The sequence below is a fragment of the Homarus americanus genome, unplaced genomic scaffold (assembly GCF_018991925.1).
Source record: "Homarus americanus isolate GMGI-L3 unplaced genomic scaffold, GMGI_Hamer_2.0 scaffold6317, whole genome shotgun sequence".
NCBI classification, from domain to species: domain Eukaryota; kingdom Metazoa; phylum Arthropoda; class Malacostraca; order Decapoda; family Nephropidae; genus Homarus; species Homarus americanus.
This window is the reverse complement of record NW_024730668.1, coordinates 1,844,788-1,858,983: the sequence shown is the minus strand read 5'-3', so window position 1 is coordinate 1,858,983 and position 14,196 is coordinate 1,844,788. Positions and strand designations below refer to the sequence as shown.

The 14,196-nt window shown below is 40.8% G+C and overlaps 1 protein-coding gene across 3 annotated transcripts in view; it reads left to right on the top strand.

Annotated features, from left to right (window-relative positions):
- Positions 1–14,196, top strand: part of LOC121867175 — a 126,312-nt gene that overhangs the window by 107,018 nt on the left and 5,098 nt on the right. For 2 of the 3 annotated variants that reach the window (XM_042366961.1, XM_042366959.1), the window contains 2 exons: positions 12,179–12,344; positions 12,632–12,801. In XM_042366961.1, coding sequence (XP_042222895.1) covers positions 12,179–12,344; positions 12,632–12,801 — 336 coding nt within the window. Of the gene's footprint in view, positions 1–12,175; positions 12,345–12,631; positions 12,802–14,196 lie in introns of all 3 variants that reach the window. The other variant, XM_042366960.1, reaches the window with a different exon arrangement.

Below are 14,196 nucleotides of genomic sequence, written 5' to 3'. Positions count from 1 at the left end.
GCGGTGATCACCCAAGCCACCCCACCATACAACACATTCCTATAGATTATTAAGCTGCCAGGTGGGCAAGTCGGCGGCAACGGGGTGGTGGTAGTCGTGGTGAGTTGCGTGGTGTCGGAGTTCGATCCAGCGGGCACAGGTAACGGGGTCCTGAGGTGATAATACCGACCATATCTTGGGCGCACACCTTGACGTGCGGGACGAGAGTTGGGGCCGACATAAAAAGGTATACGGCAATGGGCCCCGCTTGACAACACGCAAGCCTGGCCCGGCCACCACCTGGTCCACGCCACGCTACCACCACCACCATGATGCTGCCCTCCTCCAACTCCTCCACGCTGCACTCCCCGCTACAACCAGGCCTCCATACCTGAATGCATATGGAAATTTTGCCTAAAAAAAGAGAGATAATTATTTACTTCGCAAAAATTTCTCAATCGGAATATAAACTCCCTTGCACTACAACAGTCTGGTCACGAAAAGTGACACTGAGGAAACTACTGTAGAATAATTATTGTGGGGTATGACTTGGTACCCGACTATTCGACTCTCAACAGCAGTATTTGTCGTAGTTGTGTGGCTGTGAAGCTGACTTTTGTTGTGGTTGTGACTGATCAGGTGTCGACTCTCTCAGGAGTCACCGCCCTCTGTGTACGAGTCCCCTGTGTATGGGGATAAGCTTACACAGCCATGTACGTTAACTGGTGGCAGTGGTTAAAGATGTGGTGGTGCCTTTGGCGGTGATAATGGTAGTAATGTTGGTTTTGCCTGTAGTAGTGGTGGTGGTGTCAGTGACAGTTTTGATGGTGTTTCCTGTAGTAGTGGCGGTGATGGTGCCTGTGGTGGTGGTGGTGGTGGTGGTGATGCCTATGGCGGTGGTGGCGGTTTTGATGATGGTGCCCGTGGCAGTGGTAGTGGTAGAAGCCTTAGGTAAGTATTGTTCGTGGTGACAGTGGTGGTGATATCAGTACTGATAATGGAAGTGATGGTGGTGATACGGATATTGAAGATGGTAGTCGCGGTGGTGGTAGCGGTGTTGGTGGTTGTACAACAGGGAGAGCTGTGTGGTGCAGCATGGAGAGCTGTGTGGTGCAGCATGGAGAGCCGTGGGGTGCAGCATGGAGAGCTGTGTGGTGCAGCAGGGAGAGCTGTGTGGTGGTGCATGGAGAGCTGTGGGTGCAGAAGAGCTGTGTGGTGCAGCAGGGAGAGCTGGGTAGCAGCAGGAGAGCTGTGTGGTGCAGCATGGAGAGCTGTGTGGTGCAGCATGGAGAGCCGTGGGGTGCAGCAGGGAGAGCTGTGTGGTGGAGCAGGGAGAGCTGGGTGGTGCAGCAGGGAGAGCTGTGTGGTGCAGCAGGGAGAGCTGGGTGGTGCAGCAGGGAGAGCTGTGTGGTGCAGCATGGAGAGCCGTGGGGTGCAGCATGGAGAGCTGTGTGCTGTGTGGTGGAGCAGGGAGAGCTGTGTGTGCAGCAGGGAGAGCTGTGTGTGCAGCAGGGAGAGCTGTGTGCTGCAGCAGGGAGAGCTGTGTGCTGCAGCAGGGAGAGCTCGTTTGCTGTAGCAGGGAGAGCTGTGTGGTGGAGCAGGGAGAGCTGGGTGGTGCAGCAGGGAGAGCTGTGTGGTGCAGCAGGGAGAGCTGGGTGGTGCAGCAGGGAGAGCTGTGTGGTGCAGCATGGAGAGCCGTGGGGTGCAGCATGGAGAGCCGTGGGGTGCAGCATGGAGAGCTGTGTGGTGGAGCAGGGAGAGCTGTGTGCTGCAGCAGGGAGAGCTGTGTGCTGCAACAGGGAGAGCTGTATGCTGCAGCAGGGAGAGCTGTGTGCTGCAGCAGGGAGAGCTGTGTGATGCAGCAGGGAGAGTTGGTGTTGCAGGTCTTGCCACTCGGCACTGGTTGAACCTGTAGACCTGCTGCTACTCCTTACCGCTACTGTTACTATGATATGTTTAATGTTACCACGATACTGTTGCTGTTACCACGCTATTGTTGCTGTTACTACGATATAATACAACTAACATTCCACTGTTGGTGTTACCACGCTATTGTTGCCTTTATCATGCTGCTGCTGCTGCCGCCTTTACCACTACTGTTCCCGTTACCACCCTACTGTTACCATCACCACGCTATTGTTGCAGTTACCAAGCTTTTGTTCCCATTACTATTCCACTACTGCAGTAACCTCTGTATTGCTGCTGTTACCACCCTGCTTTGTATGTGCTGTGTTGCTTGCCAGTCAGTGGTGGTGGTGCTCGGCAGGTCAGGCCTCGGGGGGGGGGGAGACGATTGTATTTCTTAGAATTCTTTTTAAACCGGTTTATATTGCACCCCATGTAACGATTTATATACACTCTTGTTGTCATGTATATAGTATTATAAGTGACGTTTCTTTTTCATACAAGACTTTCGTAAGCTTCGACTCGACAGACAGAAGGTACAAAGGTACAAAATAGTACTGTACTTTACAACGTGATTAAGACAGAAAATGGGCATGGCTCTGTTACTGGGAGACTAATATAAAATATTAGTCAATTCTTTCCGTGTATCTTTGGGTTATACAGTAATTAATACGAGTGTACTATATATATATATATATATATATATATATATATATATATATATATATATATATATATATATATATATATATATATATATATATATATATATATATATATATATATATATATATATATAGGTGTGTGGGTGTGGGTGTGTGTGTGTAATGTTTACCAATGCATTATAATTTAGCCATCCGTTGCCTTGGAAATTGAAATGTCTGAGTTCTTACAACTTGTCGAAGAGAGAGACATCACATATTTCTTTTATTTTTAATAATTGTTACCAAGTATATGATCTGGTCTAATTTCACTGCATGAGGACCTGAGCTGCTGAAACAGAACTAATTAGAAACAACAGTTGTAGGATTAGCATAATACTTAAAAATGTAGGCAAATGAATGATGATTCGACTCGCAATCACATTCGTTTTCACAATTCAAAAATTATTGATGACACCTGTAATGCTTAGGAATTAGTTCTTGCAACTTGTGTAAAAAGTATGTATAGTCATCAACAACACAGAATAAATGACGGTCGTCTTGGTAACACAATAAATTGCTGTAATATCAGAAACGGAATTACAGCCACACTTTGCTCTCAGAATCGACAACCGTACCAGTGTCACAAGGAATTTCAACCACACCTTGCTCTCAGAACCGACAACTGTACCAGTGTCACAGGGAATTACAGCCACATTTTGCTCTCAGAACCGACATTCTTGTCCCCAACGCAAGAAATTAGTCACACTGTGTCCCAAAAATAGACAACAGTACCTGCAACACATAAGGTATTACGGGTCGCGGTCCAAATAATAAAGAGTTACGGTCGTGCAAGCGTCATAGAGAAGGGATTTACGGCCACTATCTTGACAATACAGGAATTGCGCGTCTCCCCTCACAATACGGATGTTACATTTGGTATGTAGATTGTGTGCCACGAAAAACATAAGAGGTGGAAACATTACGGCGTATAATGACACCCCCCGCGTGGCTGTGTCGTCTCAGGCCCCTGAGCATTTATGGACTCCTTTGGACCAGACTCGAGAAGGTTGAGAGAAATTTCAATATCCCGTTGTTGACAAGGGTTTAAACTCGTCGTTTTTAGTGGATTAAAACATTGGTTAAGACATCGATCTTAAAGGATTAAACTATCCTCAAGTCGTCCTTAATGGTTTAAATTTCCGTCCTTGGTGGATTAAAGGATCATCCTTAGGTGATTAAACCATCGTCCTTAGAGGATTAAATTATTGTCTAATTGATCAAATTTATTCAAGAGTCATGGTCACGGACGTGGCTGGGTGGTCAACCTGTCCCCATGTCTGGCAACGTTAGTTCACCTACCTCTTGGTATTGTTAATATTTTATTATTATTATTATTAGTATTGCTGTTGTTGTTGTTTTTATTGTTATGGTTTTGATATCTAAGGTATTATTATTATTATTATTATTATTATTATTATATATATATATATATATATATATATATATATATATATATATATATATATATATATATATATATATATATATATATATATATATATATATATATATATAATTTTTTTTATTCTACTTATGTAATTAATCATTATATCATCGACTGATGTACTTATTGGGGCTAATAAATAAAAAAACTGTGACCAACAACGTTTTATATCATAACCAGAGTCGCTCTGAGACCAGCGATAACCAGGAACACCCTTGAGAGGGAGGAAGGGGGCTCCTGAAATGCTAAAAACATAGTAAATGAACTAAAACAAGAGGAACAGCTTCAGTTATCCATAGTATTCATGTTTTGAGGATGCACTTTTTAATTTTGTCATTTGAAATGTAATATTATTTTATTTTCATTGTGGAAATAGATAAATGAAATCAAAATATAACTAATTCATGAGCTGCTTTTCATATAACCATTAGATTGTGTCAGTGTGACATAACTTCACAATCACACTATTTTGGCGTGAGGTAAAGCGTGCTCAGTGTATTTTGCGTTTGAGGGAGAACATGTGTTGTGACCCCCACACAATTGTCAGTAGTAGATGATGATTGTAACAACACGGGAGTCAAGGGAGTTGTACTGTGATTTAGAATTGCGAGTGAGGATTCTTGCCCCACTAGTGTGGTTATGTAAGTGTGGCCCCGGCTGCCTGCAGGTAAGACTCATACCTCCGCCAATCTCGCTGCCACACAGCGAGACATGGTTGGTTCTCATTACTTGTTATCTGGCGGCGTCTCGTATTCTTATCATATCGTACCCCAGATATCATCGAGGTAATAATCTACATTGGAGTGCACGGCTACAGGCTGTGTAGGCCCAGGGGTGGTGTAGGGGGAGGCTGAATTACCCTTCACTATCTTAGCCCAGTAAGTTAGAGTGTACGGCGACAGCAACACCCTGGCGGGATACACTCTACATTCAAGTTTTTTCCGCTGTTTCACTGCGTTAATTAGAAACAGTTGGTGTCATATTAGTGGTCAGGTTTTTGTGATTGATCTGCCACCACCAAACAACTTGAGCTATGTACCAGCGGCCTCACCACTTGCGTTAAGCTGTCCTCCACCCTGTCCCCCCTCATACCCCAAACTGAGTTGACCTTCGTGCAGCAACAACCTATACCAACCTCTACGGCTACCAGCTGTTAACAGATGTTGCCTGCCGCAAGCGACAAACTCTTTTAACGGGTACCTGCATCCCAACCGAGCACCCGTGTTTAGTTGTCTTTCATCAAAGCCATCCATTAGTGTCAGCTTAGTGTCTCGCGAGAGTGTTAAGGGCCCGGGGACAGCAACACACGGTCCTCGCTGTAGTATGACATGCAGCTCAAGACTCAACTGCCGGGTGGTGTGTGGTGTGAGGACAACCCGCACCTGCAAGAGGGATACTGGCGGGGGAACGCTTCCTTCCACCCGAAGCTGTTAGCCAAACTAGTCTCCGCTACTAGATACTGTGACCCCTACAGGTATGACGAGAGGTTGTTTTCCTCATAAATCATTGAGGTCGATGACTAGTATACTGTATATGGGATGTATTGTGTTTGCAGTGTTAGGCACGATGGCATGTTTTAGCACACACGAAACTACGGTATACAATAAACACAGCGTATCAGGACCTGCGTGTTTGTGTGCGTGTATTTCGAAACCGAGTGGCCTCTCATTACCAAGTTACAGAGAGATTACCACCACAGGCGCAAAGATACCAAAAACAGGGAGACTGTCGCATAATTTTTTTTTTTTTTACATTTTCTGTTCGGTTCTAGAAGTTTCAGTGAACATAATACTGTGAATATACAGTATATAACTTTCTACGCAATACTATCCAAGTTTGATCTGTTTGCTGCCTGTCACGATAACTGTCACCTCGGGATTTAATCTCTTCTTACACCAGACTATGTTAATGTTTCACTGGTTGTTCTGGATATATTGATTTTTCAGCTAATCATTTCCTGTCGTCTCTTGAATATTGTTGATCCCGATGGTGACTCGTTTACCCTTTTTTTTTTGAGGAATTGGTTTCTTCCGTGAACTCTCTCCTGCTCCCATACATCCTCCTCTCGCTTTTCTTCCTCTGTTTTCTTATCTTCCCTTCTTCCCATGTTCTATTCTTCCCCTTATCTCTTGTCCATCTTGGCTCATGTTTTTTCCATTTTCCTACTTCCTCTTCCGCGTCTGTTTCTCCCATTCTACCTATATTTTTTTGTAGATTACTTACCACTTTCCTCTTTATATTCTTTTTGGTACTCTATTTTTTCTGGGGACTCGCCATGTAGTGAAATGTTATTGACGTTTTCTTTTATTCAGTTGTTTCCTCGCCACACAGCTGTTGTTGACATAACGCACGTCACAGCTCTTCCTCCTCATCACCTCCCTCGTTGACCTCTCTGGCTTCTCTCTAGCCGCCCACATACAGACGGGATTTAAAAAGCCCGCCTGAGGAATATCGCTTCATTTAGCTGTGTTCCTCAGCCAAACAAATATCGCTCGATTAACTTCAGTTCGTTTTGTGGTCGCTTGCTCCAGCCCCTATATATTGGAGGAGCCGGGGGATGACCTCTCCTACTGAACTGGATGTGTCTTGACCGGGTTGTTAGGTCAACAGGGGTGCTGGCTGATTAGCGGGTCCTTGAATTAACAAGGTCATGACGCCTGGTTGAGCTGATCGAGTGGCGGTGAGAATTCTGGTTCCCTTGTGATCTTGATCTCCCTTGGGTCAGGTCTGGACAGCTGTTTGCCCAGGTATGGTCATGTCGCGGGTCAGTAGTGCTTTCTAATTATTACTGCCCGGGTCTGGCTTGGCCAGGTGTGGTTTCCTTAACACGGTTATATCGTAGGGTTACTCAAGACTTGTACTTAGCGGCAGGGGTCAGGTCCCTTGGGTCTTGACCCAGGGTGTGTCAACTTGGTACTCGCTGTTATATGTGTTGTAATTCTCTGGGCTGTAAGCTGTGGTCTGATAATCAATCATTACAACTGGTTATTGGTGTAAATTGTCGAGAAACCTTCCTTTTTCAGGGTGACGTTTCTGATTCACTTGTATACGTAAGAGTAACTAGCACTATCTTTACTCATTGGTCCCGTGTATAGAATGCTGGGTAAAGGGTTATGTTGTTTGTTGGGGGGGAGGGGGATGTAGGAGGAGAAAGGAATGACATTAGTATGAGTGTGTGATAATGTATACCCCAGGTAATGTGATTATATTAAGTTGAGGGAGGTACGTTGTTGTTTCTGTGTCAGTGAAAGACTGCAACAAGTTGGTGCCTCAAGACTCAAGAGGAAGCGTAGAGATGTCCAGCTTCTCGGGCGTGAGTTATGAGAGGCCGCCCACACCTCGCTCAGTCTCCTCATCTCTTTCATCAATTTTATTTTCTCCTCCCATCTCTAGTAATTTATGCCAAAAATGAAGGAATCACGCAAGCCTTAAGCCAAGTCATCCAACACTTATCTGCTTAAATAAAAAATGACGAGCCATCTCATAGTGTGTATATAAATGCAGTTCACAGGTTGGGAGGGAGGTGATACATGAACATAATAATAATATTGATAATAATATTATTAATTAATAATAATATTAATAATAATAATCATAATAATAATAATTAGAAAACATACACGTTTACAATTGGTTTGTATGTAAACAGACTATTCAGGTATAGTTCAGCATGTGTATAGACAACACGGGTATCGTGCAGGTGCCAGGTATACAATTTCTTGTGTACTACCTTGACGGCGCATACAAGTTATACAGCAATAACATAAGAAAATAAGGAGTCTGCAATAGGCCGGTTGGCCTGTGCATGGCAGCTCCTGTCGAGAGTTACTACCACTCTCTATCATCCATGAATCTATCCAATCTCCTTTTGAAACTTTCCAGCGTTCCAGCACTTACTACAAAGTTGCAAAGCTTGTTCCACTCGTCCACCACCCTATTTGTGAACCAGTTCCTTCCTATCTACCTCCTAAACCTAAACTTATCCAACTTAAATCCGTTGCTTCGAGTCCTATCCTGCTCGGATATTATAAGAACTTTATTTATATCCCCTTTATTGATTCCTTTCACCCACTTAAATACTTCTATCATATCTCCCCGCACTCTTCGTCTTTCTAGGGAATGCAAGTTTAGTTTCTTTAACCTATCCTGATATGGAAGGTTTCTAAGTCCCGGAATCATTTTCGTCATTCTTCGCTGCACCGACTCTAGTGAATTGACATCCATTCTATAATAAGGGCACCAGAACTGAACCGCATAATCGAGGTGCGGCCTGACTAGCGCAAGATATAGTTGCAATAAGACCTCTGCACTCTTATTACTTACACTTCTAGATATAAAACCCAATACTCTGTTTGCCTTATTTCGAACATTAACGCACTGTTTTCTAGGCCGTAGATCCGGGCTTACAAGTACCCCTAGGTCTCTCTCACAAGTCGACTTCTCTAGGTTGATGTTGTTAAGGCTGTATACATTGACAGTATTTGTTTTTCCAATATTAAGTACGCTGCACTTGCTGGTGTTGAATTTCATTTGCCATTTTTCAGACCACCCCTGCAGTTTATTTAGATCCTCCTGTAATGCATTTGCATCCTGCCCTGAATTAATCTGCCGCCCTATTTTGGTGTCATCCGCAAACTTGCTTATGTCACTGCTGATCCCAGTATCTAGATCGTTTATGTAGATTATGAACAAGAGTGGGCCTAGTACTGACCCCTGGGGAACCCCACTGGTTACACGGCCCCACTTTGATTTAACACCATCTACGCTGACCCTCTGTGTTCTACCCAATTTAAAACTTTCCCCTCGATACCATGAGCCTTAATTTTTCTCAGAAGCCTCTGATGCGGTACTCTGTCAAATGCTTTGCTAAAGTCTAAGTAAATAACATCGTAATTTCCGTCATTATCTACTACCTCGAAGACTTTCCTAAAAAAAAATAGTAAACAGTCAGGCAATTAGACCAAGGGTAGCCGACAAACCCATCAGATGCGCATTTCCAGTAGGGTTCTTTGCTTGGGCTTCGTTACTAATCAGTAATGGTATATCTACAGGAATAAAAGTGAAAGTTTATTGATAAAAATAACAAACATTATATAACGCTTGCTCTATCCGAGACTGGCGGATCAATACAACGCCCTCTGGGTAATAATATAGACACATACTCGCTTCTTTTGCTGTAGCTTCATCGGTTATGTATTTTTCTTTAGTTTTAGCTCTGAATTGTTTTATAATATTACTGATTTTAATTTGGTCAGATTACTTGTTGCAGTACCTTATAGCTGTAAAGGAGAGTTTTTCGCCCTACCGTAAACACCAAGATACCATAAAATTGTGCACACACCCTCTAGTGCTCTGCCTGTTCATATCCCTTATCCATACATTACATCGTTTGTTGTTAGATACTCTAGTAGGCAGCTATTTTTATTGTTATCTATAGGCCTACCCTACTTATATCATTATGAACATCTACTTATTTCATTATTATCATTACCTTTATTTACATTATTAGAGCTATCACTATAATATATATATATATATATATATATATATATATATATATATATATATATATATATATATATATATATATGCAAGTAAATCACTGTAGGTGCGCGTGATCTAGGTATCTGGAAAGAAAACACGATCTTCGTGTTTTCTTTCCTATATATATATATATATATATATATATATATATATATATATATATATATATATATATATATATATATACTACTGAAGTATTCGGTCTACTGGCAGTTGCGTCTATGGGGGGGGGGGGAGCTCTCGTCCACCTCCCCTTTCTTCTCACAACTACTACTCCTTTGCAACTTTTTTTCTTTGAACGATGTAAACCTTCTACATTAAGGTGTGAGAGCAGCTAAGGTAAACTAACGGATAAGGTCTGTTGCCATAACTTACATAAAGCAAATACAGAGTTGATTTGTTAGTAAAAACGCTAGAATACTTTTCTGCATCAAAGAACTCAACTTTGGTGGGAAAATCTCTAGCTTTCTTAAGAGTATGTCATCAGATTCTTTCCTTGTAAGTATGGAGGTTCTATCAGCTATTTTAAATGTTACGAGACCTCTATATAAAAAATTGTAAGGTGTTGAGGTAGATCTGGTACAAGCTTTTGATAATGTGAAGGACTACCTGGATGTGTTGCAAATGTACAGAAATGGTGATACATCATAAGATTATTTGAAGTGCGATAAGGTCATCAATTAATTTGGTTGTAAGAACAGATTATTTGACTTTGGACTTCACAAGTAATCTCTCTCTCTCTCTATATATATATATATATATATATATATATATATATATATATATATATATATATATATATATATATATATATATATTAACTCCATTACCAAGTACTTAATTAATGCAACACTGCTAGAAGAGGAAAATGTGTTTTCTTTTAACAGTATATATATTTTTTATGCTAAGAAACTTTTGTGTTGCATGAATACAATTGCTTGTACACTGTATAATTTGTTTTATAAGTTTCAAAAATGCAACTGCAAATTAAACCTACTGTATGTCAGCTTATTTTACTCTTTTGCAAATAAAATATGCTTGCTTAAAATAATGAATGAAAAATATAATGGGTATCCTTTTACATAGCCTTATCTTGAGACTCAAGGGACTCCCCCCCTTTTCCTTGAACATATCTACGCCACTGTGAGAGATATTCACACTATAGGCTACTCTATGCGGTCTACCTAGCTGGAGTTGGTCTACCAGGATATTTAAACTATCGTCCAGTAACCTGACCTAACCTAACTTAACTTAAGCAAATTTACGTTAGTTAAGGTTAATGGACGTAGAGTGTAAATTTCCCGGTATACCTACTCAGCTGCTCGATAGACCGCATATTATCAACCAGAGTACCGTCCTCATATCAGAGGGTTGGCGGCCACAGTCCTTTACTCTAAACATCTCAGTCTCTGCCATCCCCTGCCCTCCCCCCTCCTACCCTCAACCTTGCCTAATAATATTTGTTATTATCCCCTCATCATTAATTATATGACCAAATTATCTAATTTTTAATTTTCTGTACATTTCAAGTATTTCTCTTGAAGTTTTTGCTAATTTTAGTACTTCTTTATTTGTTTTCCTATCAGTGTAGCTTATTCTTAGCATTCGCATATAACACCACATTTTAAATGCCTCCAACCTCTTTCTGGTATCTGCTGAGGGTGTCCACGCCCATACAATAGTCCTTGCCATATACTGTAAACTGTAAAGCCTTTCGGCAGCTTTTTTCTCAAATTGAAGTTAATGTCTCTCTTCATTAGGTCTTTTAGCTTGCCCTATTCTTGTTTTTATTTCTTCTGTTCATTAATTATCACAGCTAATGTTATTTCCCAAATATAGTATGCAAAATTTCCACTTGTTTAAGTTCCCTGTTGCCTACCATAATTTTATTTTAGGATTTATTTCCAATTTGGAAACCACCATTACTTTCGTCTTTAGAGCTTTAACTCTTAAACCATATTTTCACTTTTTCCACCCTTTTCCACTAATCTGTTAACGAGTTTTTGTAATGCCCCTTCACTATTTGTGATAAGAGCAGTATCATCTACATAGTGTATATTTGATATTACTTTACCATTAACTTTTAGCCTTCATTATCTCTTATAACTTCTCTTTAAGAATACTATAGTGGCACCTTTATTTGATTATAATGATCATTCTGACTTATCATATTTCTAATACGTCAGTTACCATAATGCTTTAATTGCAATTGTTTTTATAAGTATTGCTAGAGGAATACCCTTATTTATGCTGTCATTGTCTTTAGCACATAGGTAACTTGTCTTAGCCCCAGTATTATATACTACTTTCATTAACATTTATGGTACTGTTTGTATCGGTAATACTGTACCACTAACACTGATTCATCATGACTGCCATTGTCTTCTGTTACCAAGACAACCACTGTCTTTTATTGTCACAGGATGGTCAGTTTCATCAAGTACTGTATTTTGCCCTTTAAATATTGGAAGGTAACTGTGGCCACGTTTTTACGGAATGTTGGCTATTCTTAACACCAGTACTACAGTATACGTATGTGTATTTGTTTTATATACCCGTACTGTACCTACTATGTCCTTGACCCTGTCCTTTCTCTCAGCAGAGGCCAGGAGAGCAGTGAGATAGGTGTGGCCAGTGGAGGCGGCAGTGTGGTGAGTGGCAGCACTGGCGGTGGCACTGCCAAGATGTCTGTAGTGCCACGGAACCCCCCCGCCGCCGTGCCCACCAGCGGCGACACTCCCTCCAGGAAGCCTGTGCGTCTCTGCCAGGTGAGTTCCCTCCACAAGTGAGAGAGAGAGAGAGGGAGAAAAGAAGGAGAGAAAGACAGAAGAGAGATTTTTAAAAATTAGTTTTTATCCTAATTTCCCCAATTGGAATGAGATACGTATTACTTTTCTAGTTTATTTTTGTGTTTTTTAATTGACCTAACCTAAGCTAACCTAAAAAGGAATCCTAGTGGTAATGGTAAAATATCCCAAATACCTTGGGATAAAAACAAACATTAACTGAGATTTTAATTATGCATCACGACCTACATCATGTCCATCATCAACAGGTATGCGGAGACATTGCCAAATCATTGCACTTCGGGGGATTGTCATGTGACTCTTGTAAGGCCTTTTTCCGACGGTCAGTTCAGAATGATGCCTACAAGCACTTCCGCTGCGGAGGAGACCAGAAGTGTGCTATTTCTATTGCATCCAGAAAATTTTGCAAATACTGCAGGTTAGTTGACATTGTGTTCTCAATAGATTCAGTTGTAGTTTTTCATGATAATTTGTTGCTAATGTTGTTAAGAAATTTAATTATCAGTCATTATTGAAACATGGTCTTGAAATGCTTATGAATGGATTAAAAAAAAAATTTCCTCATGCCTATTGAAAGACTAATAAAGGTGTAGTACATGTACTATACAGGTACTGTACAGTATTTCTTAATTCCAATTGTATTTGTAGTCTTAAGGATACAGTATACAATTTCTCAGACTTTAACTGAACCTTTTGTACCTATTTTAATCTGTTCTTTTTTTCTCAGAGCATTTATTGCTAGATATTGACAATATACACTTTTTTTAACCCAGCTTGCCACTTCCCGTTCCGTTTAATAGAGACCTCTGCAGATTATCCTACACTACCACAGTTACTACATAATTCCCAACATAGTGGACTGTATCTTCATATGATCATTCCTTTTTAGAATACTGTATTAACAAGTTCTATGTCATTTTTACTTTCACCCCATATTTATGTCCTTCAACATCTTCTGTTAACCTTATTGTGAAGTTTCATGTTGGACCACCAAATTAATGCCAGCCTTTCACCTCAGGGCCAATCACTCAAGTCCCTTCATTTTATCTATACAGTATATATAAAACAAAGAAGTATGTGTGTTTGTGTGTCCGCACGAGAATCTCGGAACCTACTTTACCGATCTGTAGTGATAATGGATGGTGTTATATGTAGTGATGATGGATGCTGTTATATGTAGTGATGATGGATGATGTTATATGTAGTGATGATGGGTGGTGTTATATGTAGTGATGATGGATGCTGTTATATGTAGTGATGATGGATGCTGTTATATGTAGTGATGATGGATGTTGTTATATGTAGTGATGATGGATGGTGTTGTATGTAATGATGATGGATGGTGTTATATGTAGCTATGATGGATGTTGTTTATATGTAGTGATGATGGATGGTGTTATATGTAGTGATGATGGATGATGTTATATGTAGTGATGATGGATGGTGTTATATGTAGTGATGATGGATGATGTTATATGTAGTGATGATGGATGTTGTATGTAATGATGATGGATGGTGTTATATGTTGTGATGATGGATGATGTTATATGTAGTGATGATTAGACAATAAAATAATAACAGTTTATTGCTAAAAAAATATACTTTGCTGTACCATTGTAGTGGAACTTACATACACCGTTAATGAACTATTGATGGAAGAAGTTTTGGGGACTGAACAGTGAGACAATGTGGAGCCTCCCAGAGGGTGGCGTCCTACCGTGGCCTAGCGAATGAGCCGCCCGGACCAAATTTGGCATGGATAGCAAATGTCATGTGGGGATCTCAAAAAAAACCCAACCAACCCGATCCGACA